Below are 25,190 nucleotides of genomic sequence, written 5' to 3' on the forward strand. Positions count from 1 at the left end.
AGTTGGGCTGAGAGGTGGCAAATGGAGTTTAATGTGGAAAAGTGTGAGGTGATTCACTTTGGAAGGAGTGACAGGAATACAGAGTACTGGGCTAATGGTAAGGTTCTTGGTAGTGTAGATGAGCAGAGAGATCTCAGTGTCCATGTACATAGATCCTTGAAAGTTGCCACCCAGGTTGATAAGGTTGTTAAGAAGGCATACGGTGTGTTAGCTTTTATTGATAGAAGGATTGAGTTTTGGAGCCATGAGGTCATGCTGCAGCTGTACAGAACTCTGGTGCAGCCACACTTGGAGTATTGCGTACAGTTCTGGTCACCGCATTACAGGAAGGATGTGGAATCTTTGGAAAGGGTTCAGAGGAGATTTACTAGGAGGTTGCCTGGTATGGAGGGAAGGTCTTATGAGGAAAGGCTGAGGGACTTGAGGCTATTTTCATTAGAGAGAAGAAGGTTGAGAGGTGACTTAATTGAGACACACAAGATGATCAGAGGGCAGAGGGTTAGATAGGGTGGACAGGAGAGGCTTTTTTCTCAGATGGTGATGGTTAGCACGAGGTTTAAATTGAGGGGTGATAGATATAGGACAGATGTCAGAGGTAGTTTCTTTACTCCGTAGTAGGGGCATGAAACACCACGCTTGCAACAGAAGTAGACTCGCCAACTTTAACGGCATTTAAATGATCATTGGATAGGTGTATGGACGAGAGTACAATAGTGTAGGTTCCACAGGTCGGCACAACATCGAGGGCAGAAGGGCCAGTAGTGCGCTGTAATGTTCTGCCTTCTAGGAGTTAGTTTGGTGAATCTCTGCTGCACTTGCTCTATGTATCTTTTCTTGGATAAGTAAATCAAAACAGCACGCAATGCTCATCTCCACAATACATGGTGTTCACACCAAGGCTCTGACTTCCTTGCTTGAAATCCTCTGGCAATAAAGGCCCACATCCAACTTGCCTCCTGAACTACTTGCTGTGTGTGCATGGTTACTTCCAGTGACTGGTGTACAAGGACACCCAGGTCCCTTTTGTACATCATTATTTACTAATCTAGCAACATTTAAATAATACTCTGCCACTCTTCTTTCCTACTGAAATAGATATGTGACACATGTCAATACATGTGAAATTGTATTAGTCTGCCATATATTTTCCTACTTACTCGGTTTGTCAAATTCACCTTAAAGACTCTTCCTGACAACTCTCAGTCACACTTTGTTTTGTGTTAGCAGCAGTCTTGGGAATATTACATTTGATTTCCCCTATAGAAATTGTTATGGATACATTATGAATAGCTGGGGTCTAAACCATGAATTATATAGGCCCTACTTCTTACCACCTTCCAGTCCATAAATAGACCTGATTATTCCTTCTCTGTTTCCTGCCTGCTAACCAATTCTCGCTCCATGCCAAGTTATTGCCTCCAATCTCTGTGCTTTAATTATTACATAATTCCATCTTATGTGAGACTTCATCAAAAATGTAGATTCTGAAAATCCACAAAAATAAAGAAACAACATTCAACTTTACATGAGAGGTAATTGGATAGAGATGTTTTAGAGTTTGGTGGGGCTCATTAGGATAAATGTGGGGAGGATAATATATTCGAGGCCAGGTCTCATGTTAATGATCCAGTCAAATAAATCCAAGCAGAAATTCAGGAAAAACTTCATTGCTCAAGGAGTGGTGAGAATGTGGATTGCACAGGGAGAGATTGAGGTAAAGATGATACACGAGGGAGGAAAGAACAGATTAGGTGGGTGGAAACAGGGGTGAGACTTGGGTAAGTATAGACCCTAGCAGACATCGGTTGGCCATACAGCCTGTCTCAGTAACTAGCTGACATTATGTATTACTGTCAGTTGTGACATCTAAGCTGACACGTCAAACTTTGGGAAATCCTCCCACTTACCTCTCATGTAAAGTTGAATGTTGTTTCTTTATTTTTGTGCCTTTTATTTCTATGTTTTGGTTTATTTTTCTGTTTTCTAAGGTGATGCCAGAGTGTGGTGACACTACGCAGCACATTTCACTGTGTTTTGTAATAAAATACATCTGACAATAAATAAATCGGTTTTATCTTTCCTGGGGTCAAACACTCAATGGTCATTTCTCAGTTTTGATGTTATTTTTGTAAATGTTTTGTTTTGTGGAGCTTCCTTTTTATGAACTGGAGACCACTGTCATGTACTGCAACCTGGGTCTCATTTTCCCCAAAATGGGCTGGAGGACGATGGTCCCCTTGACCACCTTCAGCACTCTGCTCCATCACTTGAGGGTGACTGAGAAAGTATAAGTTTCCAGATGCCCACTCTCTGTCCCCGTGCCTCCTGAGTTTAAAGGTTTTGCCCTTTTGCAAGGTATTTTGTATTTGGACCAGACCACCTACGATTTTGTGCAGTTTTTACTGTCTTTTTCTAATGGATTTGTACAAAGGTTCCTTATTTTGTTTTCACTCCTGTAACCTATTTCTTGATAGTTCTTTGGAATAAATTGCATTATTTTATAAATTTGTTAGTGGGATGTGAGTATCTCTTGATTAGTGGTGCTGGAAGAGCACAGCAGTTCAGGCAGCATCCAACGAGCAGCGAAATCGACGTTTCGGGCAAAAGCCCTTCATCAGGAATGAAGGCAGTGAGCCTGAAGCGTGGAGAGATAAGCTAGAGGAGGGTGGGGGTGGGGAGAGAGTAGCATAGAGTACAATGGGTGAGTGGGGGAGGGGATGAAGGTGATAGGTCAAGGAGGAGAGGGTGGAATGGATAGGTGGAAAAGGAGATAGGCAGGTAGGAAGAGCTTCGAGGCAGAGGAAATGACCTGGGAGTTGCAGTGCCTGCCTTGAAGAAGTTTTCCTCCTCTCTCTACAAGAATCTCAGGGAGTCCCTTGCCAGGAGATGTAGTTTGATGTAGGCCAGACCAGTAAGGACAGCAGATTTCCTTCCTGAGAGAACCACATAGGTTTTTTCAACAATGCACAGTGTCTAATGGTGACCATGTAGACAAGCTTTTTATTTCTGAATTGGATTAGACAATAAACAATAGGTGCAGGAGTAGGCCATTCTGCCCTTCGAGCCAGCACCACCATTCATTATGATCATGGCTGATCATCCTCAATCAGTATCCTGTTCCTGCCTTATCCCCATAACCCTTGATTCCACTATCCTTAAGAGCTCTATCCATCTCTTTCTTGAAAATATCCAGAAACTTGGCCTCCACAGCCTTCTGGGGCAGAGTATTCCATACACCCACCACTCTCTGGGTGAAGAAGTTTCTCCTCAAATCTGTTCTAAGTGGCCTACCCCGTATTTTTAAGCTGCGCCCTCTGGTTCGGGACTCGCCCATCAGCGGAAACATGCTTCCTGCCTCCAGAGTGTCCAATCCTTTAAAAATCTTATACGTCTCAATCAAATCCCCTCTCAGTATTTTAAACTCAAGCGTATACAAGCCCAGTTGCTCCAATCTTTCAGCATAAGATAGTCCCATCATTCCAGGAATTGATCTCGTGAACCTACGCTGCACTCCCTCAATAGCCAGAATATCTTTCCTCAAATTTGGAGACCCAAAACTGCGCACAATGCTCCAGTTGTGGTCTCACCAGGGCCCTGTACAGCTGCAGAAGGACCCCTTTGCTTCTATACTCAATTCCTCTTGTTATGAAGGCCAACATGCCATTAGCTTGCTTCACTGCCTGCTGTACCTGCATGCTTGCTTTCATTGACTGATGTACAAGAACACCTAGATCTCGTTGTACTGCTCCTTTACCTAACTTGACTCCATTTAGATATTAATCTGCCTTCCTATTCTTGCCACCAAAGTGGATAACAGCACATTTATCCACATTAAACTGCAGCTGCCATGCATCCATCCACTCACCTAACCTGTCCAGGTCACCCTGTAATCTCCTAACATCCTCCTCACATTTCACTCTGCCACCCAGCTTTGTGTCATCAGCAAATTTGCTAATATTACTTTTAATACCTTCATCTATATCATTAATGTTCATTGTAAAAAGCTGCGGTCCCAGCAGTGATCCCTGCAGCACACCACTGGTCACCGCCTGCCGTTCCGAAAGGGAGTCGTTTATCACTACTCTTGGTTACTCTTTGATTATTGAATTCAGATCCCACCACCCAATGAGATTCAAGCTTGTGTCCTCAGAACATTAGCTGGTGTTCTGGTTTGCTTGTCCAATGATGTTACTATTCCACCACATCGTCCCCTCTGACATCTGCCAAACTATTCCACTAACTCATCTTCCTGTTGCTACCTTTTACCCTGGCCTGTCACTGTTGCCAAACTGCCCTGCTTTCTGCAGAGTTGTAACATTTTGACCTTGCCTTAACCAACAATGTTGAGTGTACGGGATGATGATTTGGGGATGGTTGATGGAGAGGGGAGGTAAGTGTTAATTTTTACCACTGTCCCAGCTTGCTGGAAATGCTTGGAGAATTGTGTCTTGTTGGGGTTACTCTCCCAGGTTCCACCCTGCCAAGTCTCCTGTTATTTTGACACATTGGTGCGTGTTGGACGGGCTGGGCTGGTGTGAGGATCACTTACATCCTTTTCTCAATTCCACAGCAATTGTACCAGACGTTATCGGACTACGACATTCGATTCTACATGTACGAGATTCTAAAGGTGAGGACCCTTCTTATTTGCCTGAACTAAGCTCCTTTTAGCATTCCTAATCTCTAAGGCTTGCTGAATTAAAACTTAGAGGCAAAACACCTGAAGGCAGGTCATGTTGCTAACTGGTGGTTTAAAACCCTGCTGGCTGCATTAAACCTATATGGACCAAGTCTCCTGTTCCTAACTTGCTATTCTTCATTAGTGTATCAAGCCCTCTCACTTACCTTCCTCTTGCCACCTCTTCCGATCCTCCCCATTCCTACTAACCCACTTCCAGGAGGAAAGGAATGGTAGGGTGGTTACTCCTGGTCGAGGGAAGTGGTGAGTCATTGTCTTTTTAAGTAAAAGACCGACCCTGTATAAAGTCACGGGGATAGAATGAAAATGGATACAGCAATCTTCCATGAACTTCACTGCACACCACACTGAAATGAGAACATGTTTTTAGAATGCAAAAAACAAAGAACAAAGAAAATTTACAGCCCAGGAACAGGCCCTTCGGCCCTCCAAGCCTGAGCTTGGATCTAAATCTACTGTCTAAACCTGTCACCCAATTCCTAAGCATCTGTATCCCTCTGCTCCCCACCTACTCATGCATCTGTCCAGATGCATCTTAAATGAATCTACCGTGCCTGCCTCTACTACCTCTGCTGGCAACGCATTCCAGACACCCACCACCCTCTGTGTGAAGTACTTGCTGCGTGTATCCCCCTTAAACTTTTCACCTCTCGCCTTGAAAGTGTGATGTCTCATTATTGAATCCTTCACCCTGGGAAAAAAGCTTGTCTCTATCCACCCTGTCTATACCCTTCATGATTTTGTAAACCTCAATCAGGTCCCCTCTCAATCTCCTTTTTTCTAGTGAAAACGAACCTAATCTACTCAACCTCTCTTCAAAGCTAGCACCTTCCATACCAGGCAACATCCTCGTAAACCTTCTCTGCACCCTCTCCAAAGCATCCACATCCTTTTGGTAATGTGGTACCCAGAACTGTACACAGTATTCTAAATGCGGCCGAACCAATGTCTTGTACAATTTTAAAATGACCTGCCAGTTCTTAGACTCAATACCCCGTCCAATGAAGGCAAGCATACGATATGCCTTCCTGACCAGTCTATCCACCTGTGCAGCAACCTTCAGGGTACAATGGGCCTACACTCCCAGATCTCTCTGCCCATCAACTTTTCCCAAGGCTCTTCTGTTCAATGTATGATTTGCTCTAGAATTAGACTTCCCAAAGTGCATCACTTCACATTTGTCTGGATTGAACTGGGTTAAAAAGGAGGGATTTGTCCAACTCTTTGCTTTTAAAGCCATCTGAAGCCTGGGCTAGTGAAAGCACCTTGTCTATGTTGTACGCACGATGAAAGTGAGGAAAGATGGTCGGGATCAGTGATTTTGTGCTGCGAATTGGGGAAAGTTCATTGGAAAGTTGGGAATGTGCAAGAGGCTGAAGCTGGATCAGGAGCTGCTGGTGTATTCTGCTAATCATTTCCAGGGTATGAGGATGCACTTTCTTGTCTGTCCCTAGTTTGATATTGCTGAGTGTCTGACTAGCCCATTTCAGAGGTGCTACAGTAATGTGGAGCCAGAGACCCATTTGGCAAAGACAGGGCTGAGTTCCTTCTTGAAAGGGCATTCATGAAAATGTAGCATTTTTATCAGCACTTCCTGAGACCAGGGAGCTCTTAATTCTCTGATGTTTTAAAAAATAATATCTTTTTTTAAAAATTGATTTCAAGTTCTCAAACTTTCGCAAGAGGATTGGAACTTGTGTTGTTTGGGTCATTCACCTATTATCACTATGGTTGCATGACTGTACCCATGTGGGTAAAGTTCAGAACCTGTTCTCACAGAGAGGAAGTCTCTGGGCACTGACTGTTGTTGTAGTGGGTTGGGTGGAGTTCTGGAGCTGGCTCAGGGGAATACAGCTGCACATGGACCTGGGGTAGGGGGGCGGCGGGGAGGGGGGAACCAGCTCCTGTTGGTCCAAAAACAAATGGAGACCCCACTCCCTGCCTCTGTTTGGAATGGAGGAGTGTGTCGGTCAGTCATAACAAATCCTTAAGACGGCAGGCCAGAATGACTCTCCCAGTGAATTCCCCACCCCGATGTAGATCAGCACTTCTAACTCTCCCACTCAAAGGGAATGTCATCAGCTTTAAAGATGCGGCACGGTGTCACAGTGGTTAGCACTGCTGCCTCACAGCGGCAGAGACACGGGTTCAATTCCCGCCTCAGGCAACTATCTGTGTGGAGTTTGCACATTCTCCCCGTGTCTGCGTGGGTTTCTTCCGGGTGCTCTGGTTTCCTCTCACAGTCCAAAAAAATGTGCAAGTTAGGTGGATTGGTCACGCTAAATTGCCCGTAGTGTTAGGTGAAGGGGTAAATGTAGGGGAATGGGTCTGGGTGGGTTGTTCTTCGGAGGGTCGTTGTGGATTTGTTGGGCTGAAGGGCATGTTTCCACACTGTAAAGTAATCTAATCTAATCTTTAACCGCAGCTCCCAGTGAAAGGGTGTCGTTGGCACCATTACAGGGCTGAGACATTTCTCAGTGCACCTTTTATCAGTAAACTCCAATGTACCTGCTTCAGCTGCTCGAGATGTGTCAGAAATAGTGGATTTTATTTATTTTCTTTTTTGTTGTGATTTTGAGCTGAACTGTTACCTGTTTACTGGCCAGGCCCTGGATTACTGCCACAGTATGGGAATCATGCACAGGGACGTCAAACCACACAACGTGATGATTGACCACGAACACAGAAAGGTAATGTGCGCTGATGTGCTGATCACCTTCAGGCTGATCTCAGCCAGTTACAAACAAACACTAGAGCTTCATTTACAAGTGCAAAACCTGATCTGGGGCACTAGTGTTCACACAGTGATACTGAACCAATTACAGACGAACCTCAATTATCCGAAAGCCTCGGGCGGGGAGTATTTTGTTCGGATAATTGAACGTTTGGATAATCCAATGCTGGATAATACAGTTTAGCCAAACATTGGGACCTTGTGATCTTCGGATAATCCGAAACTCGGATAATCAAATACTGGATAATCAAGGTTCCTCTATATTCCTTGGCCTCTTTCTCTCATCTCCCCTGCTCAGAATACAGAGAGGCTGGACCGGAGTTCCTGCTAACCCTGGAGCAGTTCCTCTCCGAAACCTGCAGTTGGTTGGATTCCTGGCTGTAGATCTGTGTGTTTCCTGGGCACTGGCTCAAGCTGTTGAGCCCCTGACCTTCTCAGGTTTGACCAGGCTCAGTCTTCCAGGGTGACGGACTCCTGATAAAGGGGGATAGGGGTTTAAAGCTCGAGCCAGGTTGGGCAAGGGTGATGTGAGGAAAGTCTGCTTCACCCAGTGGGTAATAGGAGTCCGGACTCGCCCTTTATCAAAAGAAAAAACCTGTGGATGCTGGAGGTCTGCTGAAAATTTCAGTTCAATGAATCAAAATTTATATTGGTGTAACCCTTCCACCCCTACCTCCCCAGCGAGTAACTCACCTCCTGACTTCCCAAAGCCTGTCCACCATCTACCAGGTGCAAGTCAGGAGGGTAATGGAATACTCCCCACTTGTCCTGGATGGGGGCAGCTTCAACAACACTCGAGAAGCTCGACACCATCCAGGCTGCAGCAGCTGCTTGATTGGCACCACGTCCACTACCTTCAGCAAACTGCCAGGGCCATTTCAGAGGGTAGGTAGGATATTACTGTAAGTTTGAACTTGTGTCTAGGACAGAAAAAGTGAACAAAAAGAAAGGCAGATTTCCTTTCCTAAAGGAAATAGTGAACCAAGTAGGTTTTCACAGTAATCAATTGGACTTGTATGTTTGTCACAGATCATTAACATGATCCACTGAGTTATTAGTGCAGTGAAAGTATCACAATGCTGACTGTGTGCTTCCTCAGTACTGCCAATGCCCACTCCCTCAGCGCTGACCCTCCGACAGTGCGGCACTCCCTCAGCGCTGACCCTCCGACAGTGCGGCACTCCCTCAGCGCTGACCCTCCGACAGTGCGGCACTCCCTTAGCGCTGACCCTCCGACAGTGCGGCACTCCCTTAGCGCTGACCCTCCGACAGTGCGGCACTCCCTTAGCGCTGACCCTCCGACAGTGCGGCACTCCCTTAGCGCTGACCCTCCGACAGTGCGGCACTCCCTTAGCGCTGACCCTCCGACAGTGCGGCACTCCCTCAGCGCTGACCCTCCGACAGTGCGGCACTCCCTCAGCGCTGACCCTCTGACAGTGCGGCACTCCCTCAGCACTGACCTGGATAATGTGCTTGTCTCTTTTGAATGGAATTCGAGCACATACCATTTGAACTGGACGAAGATGTGTTGCTGTGCACTGAGCTCTGGCTGACAATTTGATGATTTTGTCTCGATCTCTGCTGCAGTTCATGACAGTGAGTTGTTTCACGAAAGCTGATAGAAGTCATTCAGAGCAAGCCTGTTTGCTCAGCTCGATATGTTCATAAAAATGTTTTCCATCTTTTCCGTGCAATGTGTGGATCAACATTACATCTTTATCCTGATTTGTCTTGTGTTTTTCTTTCTCATCCTGACACCTTGCAGCTTCGACTGATAGACTGGGGTCTGGCCGAGTTTTACCATCCAGGGCAGGAGTACAACGTACGCGTGGCATCCAGATACTTCAAGGGGCCTGAGCTTTTGGTTGACTATCAGGTAAGGTTCACAAATGGCCAGTCTTCCATCTCCTTAAGGAGATCAAATAGTGACCATTGAGCCTGGCTCACTGCTCGCATTAGGCAGGACATTATGACGATATATAATCATTAAATTAATGAGAGTCTGTCTGTTGAGGGACAATTGTTGTCGCAGTAGTGTGTACTATCTACAAGATGCACTGCAGAAAGTCATCAAGGGTTTTTAGACAGCACCTGCCAAATCCATGACCACATCCATCTAGAAGGACAAGGGCAGCAGAAACATGAGAAAACCACCCCCTGCAGGTTCCCCTCCGAGCCACTCACCATCCTAACTTGGAAATCTATCACCGTTCCTTCATTGTTTTGATTGCCTGTTTGTTGAACATACCAATTTTTTAATCAATAAGGGAATTGATAGTTATGAGGAAAAGGAAAGTGGAGTTGAGGATTATCAGATCAGCCATGATCTGATTGAAGGGTGGAACAGACTTGTTGGGCTGAATGGTCGACTTTTGCTTCTGTGTCTAATGCAGTGAATAGTGACCAGCAGGGGACGCTGTGCTCTGCTCTTGAAAGTCGGGCTGTGGGATGTTTAACATCCATCTGAGAAAGACTGATATTCACTGCGAAAGGACCTCTCTGTCAGTCCAGCTCCTGCTCAAGGCTGTAGAATCATAAGATATAGAAGCAGAATTAGGCCATTCGGCCCATTGAATTCTCCACCATTCAATCATGGCTGTTATGTTTCTCAACCCCATTCTCCTGCCTTCCCCCTTAAACCTGATTCTCTTACCAATCAAGAATCTATCTGTCAAAAGGTGTGGTGCTGGAAAAGCACAGCCAGTCAGGCAGCATCCAAGGAGCAGGAGATTCGATGTTTCGATCATAAGCTCTTCATTAGGAATGGGGTTCTCTTCAAGAATATAACTATCTCTGTCTTAAATACACTCAATGACTTAGCCTCTGCACTCGTCTGCAGCAACGGGTTCCACGGGTTAACTACCCTCTGGCTGAAGAGATTTCTCCTCATCTATGTTCTAAAGCCCTGACCCTTCACTGTGAGGCTGTGCCTTTGGATCCTAATCTCTCCTACAGGTGGAAACATCTTCTCCAAATCCCCTCTATCCAGGGCTCTCAGTAATTTCAATCAGATCCCCCCCCCCACCCCGCAACAATCCTTTTAAACCCCTTTGAATACAGGCTCTGAGTCCTCAACCGCACCTCATTTGACAAGCCCTTCATCCCTGGGATCGTTCTTGTGAACCTCCACCAGCCCTCCTCCAACACCAGCACATCCTTCCTTTGATACAGGACCCAAAACTGCTCACAATATTTCAAGTATGGTCTGACCAGAACCTTTAATAGCATCAGCAGTACATCCCTGATTCTTGTATTCTGGCCCAGTTGAAATGAATGGAAACATTGCATTTGCCTTCCTAACGCCAACTGAAGCTGCAGGTTAACCTTAAGAATATCCTGAACAAGAACTCCTAGGTCCCTTTGTGCTTCAGATTGCCAAAGCCTTTCCCCGTTAAGAAAGCAGTCTATGTCTCTATTCCTCCGACCAATGTTCATAACCTCACACTTTCCCACTTTGTGTTCACCTGCCACTTCTTTACTCACTCTCTGAGCATGTCCAAGTCCTTCTGCAGCCTCCCCACTTCCTCACCACGACCTATCCCTTCACCGATCTTTGTGTTATCTGCAAACGTAGTAACAATGCCCTCTGTTCCTTCACCCAGATTGTTAATGTACAACCTTAATAGTGGTGGTCTCAACACTGACCCGTGTGGAACTCCAGTGGTCAGCAGCTGCCATCCTGAAAAAGACCTGTTTATCCCCACACCCTGTCTTCTGCCAGTCAGCCAATCCTCTGTTGATGTAGGTGCCTTTTCCTTAACTCCACATGTTACCGGTCTGAATGTTGAACTGTTCTGCAAGTTTGCGCTTGCTTTCTAAGGTATAGTCTGGTTTGAATAGAGGATTGGCTGACTGACTAAAACACAGGATCGGGATAAATGGGTCCTTCTCTGGACAGTGAGCTGTAACTAGTGAGGTGCCGTAGGGTTCAGTTCTTAGACCCCAACTATTTACAATCTCTTTAAATACACTCTGTGCCTGCTTGCAGATTAACGGAGCAAAATGCATGGATGATACTAAACTAGGTGGGAAAGCAGGATGAGATGAGAAGATAGAGCTTACAGATGGATATTGATCGGCCAGGAGAATGGGCCGGAATCTGGCAGATGGAGTTTAATCTGGATAAGTGTGAGGTTGTCTATTTTGGCTGGAATTATACAAGGGCAACTTAGTATTTAATGGGAAGCAGATTTAAAGTGTGTCAGTGCAGAGGGATCTGGGTGTCTTTGTGCATGAATCGCAGAAAGTGGTTTTGTATGTGCAGCACTTACTCAGAAAGGCAGGTGGAATCCTGGCATTAATTGCAAAAGGACTGGATTATAAAAGTAAAAGAAATGCTGTTACAATTAAGGAAGGTATCGGTGAGGCCGCACCTGGAGTATTATGTCCAGTTTTGGTCTCCTTAGTTGAGGAAGGATGTAGTGTCGCTGGAGACAGTTCAGAGGAGGGTCACCAGGCTGATTCCATTGATGAAAGGGCTGTCGGACAGGGAGCAGCTGAACAGCTTGAGCTTGTACTCCCTGGAGTTCACAAGAATGTGGGAGAAATCTGATTGAGGGATATAAAATACTATTTGGGATTGATAAGGTGGACATTGAACAGATGTTCCATCTTATGGGGCAGTCTCAAACAAGAGGTCCTCGATATAGAATAGGAGGAGGTAGGTTCTAAACTGAGATAAGGAGAGTGTTGGGAAGGTGTGGAACTCACTGCCCCAGAGTGTAGTAAAGGCAGAATCAATCAACAGATTCAAGAAAGAAATAGACATTTCTGATGAAAAATAGGATAAAGGATTATGGGAAGATGGCACAAGAGTGGAGTTAAGACCATAATAAGATCAGCAGGTCAGGCAGCATCCAAGGAGCAGGAGAATCAACGTTTCGGGCATAAGCCCTTCTTCAGGAAACTGCCCGAAACGTCGATTCTCCTGCTCCTTGGATGCTGCCTGACCTGCTGCGCTTTTCCAGCAACACATTTTTCAGCTCTGATCTCCAGCATCTGCAGTCCTCACTTTCTCATAATAAGATCAGCCATGATCAGGTTAAATGACAGACCAGGCTTGAAGAGCTGAATTACCCACTGCTGCTCCTAATCCCAAAGTTCCTATGTAACTTCCAAGTACTCTGCAATCTCATCCTTAATAACGGCCTCTAAAATCTTACCAATGACTGATGTCAAGCTAACCAGTTTATAGTTCCCTGTCTTCTCTCCCTTAAGCAACATGTTACATTAACCATTTTCCAGTCCTCTGGGACCCTCCCTGCCTCCAGTGCTTCCTGAAAGATAACCACCAATACCTCCCAAATCTTCTCAGCTATCTCCTTCAGAACTCTGGGGTGTAGTCCATCAGTCTGGGTGATTTATCCACCTTCAGACCTTTCAGCTTCCCCAGCACCTTCTCCTTAGTGATGGGCACTACACTCATCAGGATGCTGCCTGGCCTGCTGTGTTTTTCCAGCATTACATTTTTCAACTGTAGAGGAACACAGCTGTCATATTATCGCAGAACAACCTGTACCTTTACTAAGTTGTAATACTGTCACATCTGATTCTAGCCTATCGCTCTTAAACTTCAGGGTGAATTCTGTCATATTGTGGGCACTGTCCCCTAAGGGTTCCTTTACCTTAAAGCTCTCTCATCTAGGCTGCCTCATTACACATCACCTGATCCAGAATTGCCTGTTCCCTAGTGGGTTCTACCACAAGCTTCTCCAAAAACCATCTGTTAGACATTCTATAAATTCCTTTTATCATAGAATCCCTATAGTGTGGAAACAGGCCCTTCAGCCCAACAAGTTCACACCAACCCTCCAAAGAGTATGCCACCCAGACCTATTCCCCTACCCTATTATTTTACACTTACCCCTGACTAATGCATCTAACCTACACATCCCTGAACACTACGGGCAATTTAGCATGGGCAATTCACCTAACCTGCACATCTTTGGACTGTGGGAGGAAACCGGAGCACCCGGAGGAAACCCACGCAGACACGGGGAGAATGTACAAACTCCACACAGACAGTGGCCTGAGGCTGGAATCGAACTGGGTCCCTGGTGCTGTGAGGCAGCAGTGCTAGCCACTGAGCCACCGTTTCTTAAGATCTACTACCAACCGGCTCTTCTCAATCCACCTGCATATTGAAGTCCCACATGATCATTGTGAGATCGTACATGCCTTTCGTACCTGTCTCTCCTGATTTATTTTCTGCCCCACATCCTGTTGTTTGGAGGCCTGTACATGAGTGCCTTTTTTTCTTTTTGTGGTTCCTCACCTCTACCCACACAGATTCCACGCCTTCTCATTCTGTATCACTTCTTGATAGCAACTTAATTTTTTAAAAAGCTTCTGAAGTGAGACTTACTGTCTTCCTGTGCTAAAAAGCATTATTTCAGTCTGAGACAAAAGTGTTAAGCACTGAGTTACAGCCAGCAACCAAGCCTTTAACAATACTTCCTGTTGAAGCTGGAGTCATGTGTTGGATTAAGCAATGTTATAAAACTGAGAGCAGTATGCTGGAAATCAGGCCCCCCATTCCACACTCTGTACTAGATGTGTAAATGTCTCATTCGATCACGTAAACTGGTTAATTTATGTCTCTCTATCACTGTTAAATAAAACAACAGAAATTTTGACCAAGCTTTTCAGTAAATTCAAACAAAGCGTGTTTATTTCGGGCAAATATATTCTCTAAACAAGTGGCAAACTGCTCAAAAAAACAATGCAAATTAAACTATCCCCTTTAATTCCAAATACAAATCCATTCACACTCAAAGGCATACCCTACTGCAGAAGTATTGAGTGTGGGAATAAATTCAGCAAGAAAGGGGGAAAAGATACACCACTCTAGGTCAGGGCTGAATTCAGATGACAAAAATTGAATTTGCTTCTCAGTTCCTTTGGGTTTCTGTCAATGGGATCAGATTGCTGGCATTTACAAGGTAATGGAAAATCTTCAGATTGTATTTCAGATCCAGCTGAGAAACAGTCAGGAGACTTGATGTTTGGAATTATTTCAGGTTTCTTTCCCCCGACACCTTCACAGAGAGAGAGGGAGAGAGAGAGAGGCTTCCAGGTCCAAGTTCAGAGTCTTGCAGACTAATGAGACATGACTGCATTCTTGCAAACTTCTCTAACCACTATCCATGCCTGCTGGGTGTATACCTGAGGGAAAAAACACGCAGTACTTAAATTGGGGGCTATCGGTGACAGCATTGAGCCATTTGATGTTTTCCAGCTTGTTTGCTCAATAATTAAAGCGACAAATTTGCACCCATTATCTCATTCTTTGAAAACTTTGCAGGAAACTGCTTTACAAAGTCACCTTTTTTTAAAAACAACAAATAGACTGGAGTCTCCTTTAACCTGTTGATTCTAAGCAATCACGAGAAATCTTCTGCATCCCATTCATGTGCAGAATTGCCCACACGATTGCCCTGCAATCCATAAATCAGTGCTTTCCCAACAGCAACACAGGCACAGCAGCAATGGTTCCCAAGAGACCTCAGTGGGTGACACCTGATGTGTTATGTATAAACTGTGACCCTGATGATGGCCAGACCTGTCCTTCCACCCACTTTCACTTGGATATTTCCTCAGCTCTCAAAGTTGCTAAATGCGATCTCTCAATTCAGAACAGCCAGTTTGATTACCATGGGTGGCTACTGTGGAATGCAGTTGTTGCTTTTTTTGTTTTTTAAAATCATTTATAGGATGAGGGTGTAACTGGCCAGGCCAGCATGCACTGCCCATCCTTAATTACCCAGGGGGCAGTTAAGAGTCAGCCACATTACTGTGGGTCTGGAGTCACTTCTAGGCCAGGCCAGGTAAGAATGGCAGTTTCCTTCCCCAAAGGATGTTACTGAACCAGATGGGGTTTTCCGACAATTGACAATGGATTCATGGTCCTCATACATAGTCGTCATTCAACTCGAAATTCCCAATTTTTATTGCATTCAAATTCCACTCACAGACGTTACCTTGGTCTGGATTAACAGTCCAGCTATCCTAACGCTAGGGCATTGCCTCCCCACTAAGTTATCAGCCTTCTGTTTAGGCTCACTGTTTAGGCAGTGAGTGTGTTCAGTTATATGGGTAGATGAGAGAAGTTGGGACAGTTCTTCTTTGGTGGAGAAAAGAAGGCTGAGGAGATGTGTTAGTGTTCAAAAATCCTTAAAAGGCCTGGGCAGAGTAAATGAGGGGAAAAATCAACTGTTTTCATTTGTAGAAGAATTGAGAACAAGATGGCATAGATTTAGTCTTGAATTTGCTAAAATTACATAGCTAATTTAAGGTTGAGCTGTTGAGCTCAGTGTACCTGTGTTCATACATGGGCTCTGTTCTTTATGTCTTGAAGGAGCATATACATGCACTGAGCCTGTTTCAATTCAATAAAATAGGTTATAGCCATTCCCTGGTTCATTTCTCAAGGCCATGCTTTGACCAGCCCAAGTCAACCTGCCTGGTTTAAAATTTAAAACAAAAGTCTTGCAGTTAACTGTCAGTCATCAACAAACTGGTACCTTTGCCATGGTGATACCTTTACCAAACAAATTTTACTTGGCAAACAATCAGCCCACTCCTCTCATACAATACAAATGCTGTTTGCCCTTTAGTATTTCTTATTAATTATCTTGATAAATGCAAGACAGTGCATTTAGCTTTGATGAAATGTGTTGTTTTTTCAGTAATGCTTGAGTTCTCTTTGATGAAATGTGTTGTTTTTTCAGTAATGCTTGAGTTCTCTTTGATGAAATGGCATACACATTTGATGTAACTGATGAAAGAACCAAGCAGATTTGGTCAGACCTTTCCAAAGGGAATCGGATCATTATTTGAAGCTTGACAGTTGGAGAAAATAAGCTAATTCCAGTTGATTGTAAAGTTAAGTTACTGTAGTGCAGTGAATGCTGTGTTAACCGATTAACCCTCTTGTTCTTTCCTAGATGTATGACTACAGTTTAGACATGTGGAGTTTGGGCTGTATGTTAGCCAGCATGATCTTCAGAAAGGAGCCCTTTTTCCATGGGCATGACAACTATGATCAGGTGAAATTCCATCTCTCTATGTTCCATCAAACCAGCTGCAGAGAGAGCTCTGTGCCCAAAACTAACAGTCTGTTTACCTCAAAGCTACAACTCTGCCCACCACCTGCTGATTTCCCTATGAAATTAACTAGCAGGAAGGGAAACAGAGCTTAACACAAACCAAAATTGCTGGAAAGGCAATTCCTGTTTTTGTTTGGTTTCCAGTATTCACAGTTCTTTCAGTTTTTATTTATTAAGGAAACAGAGTTGCTCACTGACCTCTGGACCCCTGTATGATTAGCCTCCCTCGGCCCCCTGTGGTTCATTATTGCTCTGTGTTTTGAGATGCTAGTAATTTGAGGCTTGCTGGACAGTTGCGTAAAAGATGAAAATCCAGGAGTTGCACAGCAGTATAGGCAGTGCATCTCTATCATTCTCTGTCTTAGTCCTGTATGCTGTTTGAACAAGTAACCCTTCCTCCTCCTCCTCCTCCTCCTCTCTTACTGTTGTCACATGTGCACGCCTCCCAGTCCACACAGTCAGCGAAACGTATCTTTTATTATTCCCAATGCCTTTAATTCACCTAAAATGACAGATGCACCATAGAACAATACACTATTGGAGCAGGCCATTCAACCCATCATGTTTATGCTAGCTCATCCCCTGTAACTCGCTCAGAAATCACATGACACCAGGTTATAGTCCAACAGGTTTATTTGAAATCACTTTGTGCATGCTCCCCTGCACTTCACCTGATGAAGGAGCAGCGCTCCGAAAGCTTGTGATTTCAAATAAACCTGTTTGACTATAAACTGGTATTGTGTGACTTCTGACCTTGTCCACCCCAGTCCAACACCAGTAACTCTCCATCATCCCTGTAACTAGGCAACTGTCTCCCTTCGGATATTTATTGATTTTCTTTCACGAGTTATTGTCTGATTTGGTTTCACCACTCTCTCAGGAAATGGATTCCAGATCATAACAATCCGCTGCATTTAACAAACAAATTTTGTCACGTACCCTTGAGTTCTATTACCATTTACCTTAAGTCTGTGTCCTTGACTTACTGACCTTTTGTCACAGGAAACATTTCAAAATTTTCCATAGTTTAGAGCACCTCTCTGTCCAGTCTCCACATAAGCAGCCATTTCTGAGGAGAACAATCCTAGCTCATCTGGTCCCTCCACGTGAAGTCCCTCATCCCTGGGGAAATCTGCGCACAACCTTCTGGAAGTTACAGGATGAGAGTTGAGGAAGTGGGCAATGTGTACAAGATCCTGAATATCCTTCCTAAAGTGCAATGTCTGGATTGGACATGATACTCCAACTGGGAGTTAACCAGTGATGTGTATGGGTGGCACGGTGGCTCAGTGGTTAGCACTGCTGCCTCACTGCGCCAGGGACCCAGGTTCAGTTTCAGCCTCGGGCGACTGTCTGTATGGACTTTGCAAATTCTCCCCATGTCTGTGTAGGTTGCAACCAGGTGCTCTGACTTCCTCCCGCAGTACAAAGATGTGCAGATTAGGTGGGTTAGCCATAGGTAATGCAGTATGATAAAGTAGAGGGTGTGGATCTGGGTGGGATGCTCTTCAGAGCGTCATTGTGAACTCAATGGGATGAATGGTCTGCTTTAGGGTTTCTATTTTTATAAATTTATTTAGATTCCTGACGATTATACTCATTAATAAAGACAAGAATCTCAAATATCTTTTTATTAGTAATATGCTTTTTCACCTTCAGAACATGTCTACAAACACCCCCAGACTTTCTGTTTCTGCTCTTGCTTTGGAACTGTACCTTTTAGTTTATGTTGGTTTTCCTCATTCTTCCAATCAAAATGTCATATTGTACATGTTGCTGCATCAAATTGTGCCTGTGTCCCCGTGAAGCCTGTTTCCGAGCTCCTCACAGTCTCCTACATTCCTGCTGTCTGCAGACTTAAAAATGAGAAAGTGAGGATTGCAAATGCTGGAGATCACACCGAGTCGAGTGTGTGGTGCTGGAAAAGCACAGCAGGTCAGGCAGCATCCGAGGAGCAGGAGGTTCGACATTTCAGGCATTAGCCCATGTCTGATGGAGGGCTTATGCCCGAAACATCGACTCTCGTGCTCCTCAGATGCTGCCTGACAGGCTGTGCTTTTCTAGCACTACACTCTTAGATTTTAAAATGCTGCCCTGTACAGCCATTAATTTGTTGTTGACATGTTTCCAGCTGGTTAGAATTGCAAAGGTGCTGGGCACAGAAGATTTGTACGATTACATTGATAAATACAACATCGAACTAGACCCACGCTTCAATGACATCTTGGGCAGGTGAGTCCTTGCGGTTTTTGTTCACTCTATGAAAAGTGTTGGGCTGGGCTACAGAAAAATGTCTCTGAGGGAATGGAGCCACTTGCTCATCCTCATCCGCTGCCACATCTTCAGGATGTCAGTGTAGAGAAGAACATGCTTCCAGACTGGGGCTCAAACCCACAGCCTTCTCTCTCTGATTGTAATGTTTAGATGGTGTTAGGTTGTGGGGAGAGTTTCATTTTGTCCAAGCAGTCCGGATGCCCTCAGCAAGGTATTCTACGTTGTGAAAGGACTTGGGTTCAGAACCCAGGTTTGTCCCATTCCCACATGTTTATCCAGTGCAGAAAAGCCCAGCTCATTTCCTCTCGTCTACTGAGCTGGCCTTCATTGCGTAACCCTCCTGCTGTCACTGGAAATCCCATTGGCAACCTCCTCAGTCAATTAATATCACCCCTCGATACCGAAGCAACTGCTTTCATTGGGATCCAACTCATCTGACTCCTACCTATTTCACAAAAGTTGTAGGAAGAAGGAGCAACAAATCTAAACTACATTAGCCTGAAACGTTTTGAGTCATTTTCAACTTTCAAGACTCAGACATTTGTTATGAACAAAGGATGGCAGTTCGGGCCTGCTCCACTGTTCAATAGGATCATGGCTGATCTGGTTTTAACCTCAACCCTACATTTCTGGATACTGCCAATAATCTTTCATCGCCTTAGAACATAGAAAAGTATAGCACAGAACAGGCCCTTTGGCCCACAATGTTATGCTGAGGCTTAATCCTAATGTAAAATAAAATAACTTAACCTACACACCGCTCGACTCACTGCTCTCCATGTGCATGTCCAGCAGCCGCTTGAATGTCCCTAATGACTCTGCTTCCACCACCACAACTGGCAATGCATTCCATGCATTCACAACTCTCTGCGTAAAGAACCTATCTCTGACATTCCCTCTATACCTTTCTCCTAATACCTTCAAACTATGACCCCTCGTACCAGTCAATCCTGCCCTGGGGAAAAGTCTCTGGCTATTAACTCTATCCATGCCTCTCATTACCTTGTATACCTCGATCAGGTCTCCTCTCTTCCTCCTCCTCTCCAGAGAGAAAAGTCCGAGCTTATTCAACCTTTCTTCACAAGGCAAGCCCTCCAGTCCAGGCAGCATTCCTGAAGAAGGGCTTATGCCCGAAACGTCGATTCTCCTGCTCCTTGAATGCTGCCTGACCTGCTGCACTTTTCCAGCAACACATTTTTCAGCATCCTGGTAAACCTTCTTTGCACCCTCTCCAAAGCCTCTGTATCTTTCCTATAGTCGGGCGACCAAAACTGGACGCAATATTCCAAGTGTGGTCTCACCAGGGTTTTGTAGAGCTGCAGCAAAACCTCGCAGCTTTTAAACTCAATCCCCCTGTTAATGAAAGCCAAAACACCATATGCTTTCTTAACAAACCTATCAACTTGGGTGGCAACTTTGAGGGATCTATGCACTTGAACACCAAGATCCCACTGTTCCTCCACAATGCCAAGAATCCTGTCTTTAATCCTATATTTTACCTTACAAAATACATCACTTCACATTTATCCAGGTTGAACTCCATCTGCCATTTCTCAGTCCAGCTCTGCATCCTGTCTATGTCACGCTGCAGCCTGCAGTAGCCCTCTATACTATCGATGGCACCTCCAACCTTTGTGTCATCGGCATATTTACTAACTCACCCCTCAACCGAGTCCTCATCCAAGTCATCGATAAAGACTACAAAGAGCAGAGGCCCAAGAACAGAGCCCTGCGGGACCCCACTCACCACTGACCTCCAGGCGGAATACTTTCCATCTACAACCACTCTCTTCCTTCTGTCAACCAACTAATTCTGAATCCAGATAGCCAAATCTCCCTGTATCCCATACCTCCTGACTTTATGAATGAGCCTACCATGGGGAACCCTATCAAATGCCTTTCTGGGGTCCATATACACCACATCCACTGCTGGACCTTCATCGACCGGTCTCATCACCACCTTAAAGAACTCGAATAAGATTTGTGAGGCATGACCTGCCCCTCACAAAGCCATGCTGACTGCCTTTAATCACGCTATGCTTTTCCAAATAGTCATAAATCTTATCCGTAAGAATTCTTTCCAAAACTTTGCTGACCACAGATGTGCGACTTGGTCATCGAGAATGTACCTACCTCTGCTTTAAAAATATTTAAAGGTTCTGTATACACTGCCTTTTTGTGGAAGGGAATTCCAAAGAGACACAACCTGCTGAGAGAGAAAAAAAAGGTTTCTTCATCTCTTAAATAGGCGACCCGTATTTTTTAACTATGACCCTAGTTCTAGATTCTCCTACATCATTTCCATATTCAACCAGTTACATCACGTCAGGATCTTGCATTTTAATTAAGACACCTCTGCATCTTCTAAACTCCAGAGGATACAGGCCCAGCCTGTCTAACCTTTCTTCTTAAGGCAATCCACTCATTCCAGGTATTAGTCGAATAAACCTTTTCTGAAATGTCTCCAGAGCATTAACATCCTTCCATTAGTACCTGTAACCAGTACTGTGCATAGTACTCCAGACGTGGTTTCACCAATGCCCTGTATAACTTGCCTACTCTTGTTGGTCAAGGGTTTTAGGGCCTGTGGATAAAAGGCAGGAAAATGGAGTTGAGCTGTAGATCAGGGTTGTGATCGAATCAAATTACACGGAAAGAGCCTCTAGCTGAGTGGTCACATCCTGTTGCTGTACAAACACATCATATCAAGTGGATAAGCAAATTTGACACAGCAAGACTGGACAGTCTAACCCTGGTATATTGCCCAGTGTCAGATCCCCACACCCTTTAATCCAGTAAAAATGTTCCCTAGATAATTGTAAAGGTGTTCGCTACAAAAATTTAACATTGAGCTAACGTGGAGGTATTGGAGAAACATGGTTTAAAAGGCAAGTTTTCTGGTCCTTATTAAAGGAGGAGAGAGAGAGGGAAAGATCTAGGCTATAAGACTTAGCAGGAAACGTAAACCATTCAGCCCATTGAGTCAGCGCCATTATTCAATGAGATCATGGCTGATCTGATAATCCTGAACTTCACTCTTCTGCCTTTTCCCCATAACCCTTGATTCCCTTCCTGATTAAACATCTGTTCATCTCAATCACATTGAATATACATAATGACCCAGCTTTGCCAGCCCTCTGTGATATAGAATTTCACAGATTCTGAGAAAAGAAATTCCTCCTCAACTCTTTTAAATGGGTGACCCCTTATTCTGAGATGATGGCCTTGGATCCTAGACTGTCACACAAGGGGAAGCAACCTCTCCACATCTAAATAAAAACTGTTAGAACCAAATATACTGGAAATCAGAAACAAAAACAGAAGTTGCTGGAAAAGCTCAGCAGGTCTGGAGGTATCTGTGGAGAAAAATCGGAGTTAGCGTTTCAGGTCTGGTGACCCTTTCTCAGAATCCTCTCCACATCTCCCCGGTCAAGTCCCTTAACTTTATTTTGTTTGGATAAGGTCATCTCTCAGACTTCTGGGATCAACCAAGCAAACCTTCTCTAGACTGCCTCTAATGTCAGTACATCTTTTCTTCGATAAAATGCCCCAAACCGTTTCCAGGATTCCTGCTATGGTCTGACTAGTGGCCTGCATAGATTTAGCAAGACACTCCTGACTTACATATACACAAGAGTCTCAGAGGTTCATAAAGCTGAAAGAAGTGATGGAATTGGGGGGGGGTGGGGAGACCACAAGGAGGGGTTTAAACATGCTTCAGGTCAATGGAGGAAAGTGAAGGAGCGTTTATATGGGCTTACCTTGTTTCCTTGTGTTGTTGGCAGAAATTGTGGAGAAACACTCCTCCTCCCCCATCTCACACTTGTCTCCAACTTCAAACTAAACAAGCCTGGTTCCTCTGTAAATCTGGCCCCCTGAGAAGGGCCTCTCGGTTCCGCGATCAGTCAAATAAACACTAGCAGCTCGGTCTAATACTGTCAGCAAGATTTAACAATTTACTATGATGCCAGGTATAGGTTATCCAGCAACACAGGGGTTAAACGCCTCTGTGTACTCTGGAAAAGCTGCACAATTAGCTTAAAACACAGACAACTTTTATAGGTCTCTTAACAAATAGAACAGCCTTAATTGCAAAATTAATCCAAAAAAATGAAATGATATGACAAATAGACAAAATTAAGCCAATGATATTTCCTGGGAACTAAATTGTTTTCATGTCTTTATCTCTTGTCACCTGGTTTCTAAGGTCAATTTTGAATACTTTAATAATGTCCTATCTTGGTTAGTTAACTTATACTATGAACAGGGCATTGTTTGCTAATCTCTTTCAATTCGTTCAGGAATGCAGTTTTCAGAGAAGCTATGTTATTTGCATTAAGAAGCCATTTTATAGCTGGTAAAATCATGCATTAAATGGTTGCTCCTGACAACAGCCTAAATCCAGATTTTAGATCCTCACCTCCACCCCTCCATCCCCGTCACCTACTGGAGGCTGGTCACATGCAGTTATCTGGACTGAGCGGGAACAGCATCATCCCCTGGTCTTAATCCTTCCTCTTGTCCATACACAACATAGAAAAGCACAGGGACAGGTCCTTCGGCCCACCATGTCTGTGCCGACCATGATGCCATTTTAAACTAACCTCGTCTGCCTGCATGTGGTTCTGTAATCTCTGCCTGTTCATGCATCTATCGAAATACCCCTTAAACATTGCTATTGGATCTGCTTTATCACCTCCCCTGGCAGCCCATTCTAGGCCCCACACTACCCTCTGTGCAAAACACAATACTTGCCTTGCATTCTCCTCCTTGTGTGCTGTGTGAGCAGAGAATACTGGATGGGACTGAGATGGAAAGGAAATCCTGTTTTAAACTTCCATTCCTGGATACTCTGCAATCTTCTTCCCGACCACTCCGCCCCCACCCCCTCTCCGGCCTATCACCCTCACCTTAACCTCCTTCCAACTATCGCATTCCCAACACCCCTCCCCCAATTCCCTCCTCCCTACCTTTTATCTTAGCCTGCTTGGCACACCACCTCATTCCTGAAGAAGGGCTCATGCCTGAAACTCGATTCTCCTGCTCCTTGGATGCTGCCTGACCTGCTGCATTTTTCCAGCAACACATTTTTCTACTCTGAAGTGGTAGTTGACCTTAGTATAAGCAGCATTCCCCCCCCCCCCCCCCCCCCACCTCCTTTTGGCCCAATAATGCCTTAATTTTTTATGTGCTGGTTTTGGGGGAGCTGTTGGCAAGGACACTTTTGCAAGTCTTTGTCACAATTACTTTTGCCTCATTTAAGCTGACAGAAATAAATAGCTAAAACCAAAATTGCTAGAGAAACTCAGAAGGTCTGGCAGGATCTGTGGAGAGAGAAATAGTGTTAATATTTCGAGCCCAGTGACCCTTCCAAGCATTCCCTTGTAGAAAGGTCACCGGACCTGAACCATTGACTGCTTTCTTCCACAGATGCTGCCAGAGCTGCTGAGTTTCTCCAGCAATTTCTGCTTTAGTTTCAGATTTCCTGCATCCACTGTTCTTTGTTAGTTAGAAAGAGAGTCTTGGAACAGCAGGGACCTGCTGAGACGGTGTCATTATTGGCAGTTCCCAAGATCTACCATAGATTTCAAACCTTTAAAAATATTTCTCATGTTTAAATCAACCTCCTACTTTATAGCCTGAATATTTGGTCTAAAAATTGTGGCTGTGTTGCAAATGGATGCAATGCTGCAGTTCACCTCTTGGTGGTGATGCCGAGCTGTTAAAAGTGCAAGGAGTGAGCAAGAGTACAGGCCTGGTGTACAACACAGGGATAAAGCCGTTCAGCCCCTGTGTTGACCCAGCTTAAAGGTGGGGGAGCATATTTGAACTAAACTAATCGTTGACCCTCGAAATAGTCCTCGTGAACAAGTCTGTGTGTCAACTTGACTCCGGTCTTGACACATTCTTCTCTGGATTAGGTGGTTTATGAACAACACTCATTCCTGGCTTTAAGCCTAGACTCAATCCTTCAGGTGAGATGATGCAGCTGGCTTTCTGTTCAGGTCGAAGATAACACTGTAGTATAGGGTCATAGAAGTCTACAGCTTGGAACCAGGCCCAACGTGCCCAGGCCAACCAGTTTTTCAATTAAACTAGTCCCATTTGTCTGCATTTGGTCCATATCCCTCCATATCTCTCTAATCCATGTACCTGTCTAAATGTTTCTTCAATGGTAAAATTGTATTCACCTCCATTACTATCTCTGGCAGCCCAATCCAGACACTGACCACCCTCTGTGTGAAAAACATTGCCCCTCTAGATCCTTTTGTATCTCTCTCTCTCTTATCTTAAACCTATACCCTCCAGTTTTAGACTCCCCTGCCTTAAGGAAAAGCTGTTGGCTGTCTACCTTATCTATAACCTCCCTCAGTTG

At 44.6% G+C, this 25,190-nt stretch overlaps 1 protein-coding gene across 5 annotated transcripts in view; it reads left to right on the forward strand.

The window, feature by feature from the left end:
- The window catches only part of LOC140480902 (casein kinase II subunit alpha), an 85,114-nt gene that overhangs the window by 48,795 nt on the left and 11,129 nt on the right, over positions 1 to 25,190 (forward strand). For all 5 annotated transcript variants that reach the window (XM_072576472.1, XM_072576477.1, XM_072576473.1 and 2 more), the window contains exons 6-10: positions 4,571 to 4,630; positions 7,306 to 7,389; positions 9,199 to 9,309; positions 16,379 to 16,480; positions 18,672 to 18,772. In XM_072576472.1, the coding sequence (XP_072432573.1) occupies positions 4,571 to 4,630; positions 7,306 to 7,389; positions 9,199 to 9,309; positions 16,379 to 16,480; positions 18,672 to 18,772 (458 nt within the window). The remainder of the gene's footprint in view (positions 1 to 4,570; positions 4,631 to 7,305; positions 7,390 to 9,198; positions 9,310 to 16,378; positions 16,481 to 18,671; positions 18,773 to 25,190) is intronic.

This window comes from Chiloscyllium punctatum, chromosome 8 (genome assembly GCF_047496795.1).
Source record: "Chiloscyllium punctatum isolate Juve2018m chromosome 8, sChiPun1.3, whole genome shotgun sequence".
NCBI classification, from domain to species: domain Eukaryota; kingdom Metazoa; phylum Chordata; class Chondrichthyes; order Orectolobiformes; family Hemiscylliidae; genus Chiloscyllium; species Chiloscyllium punctatum.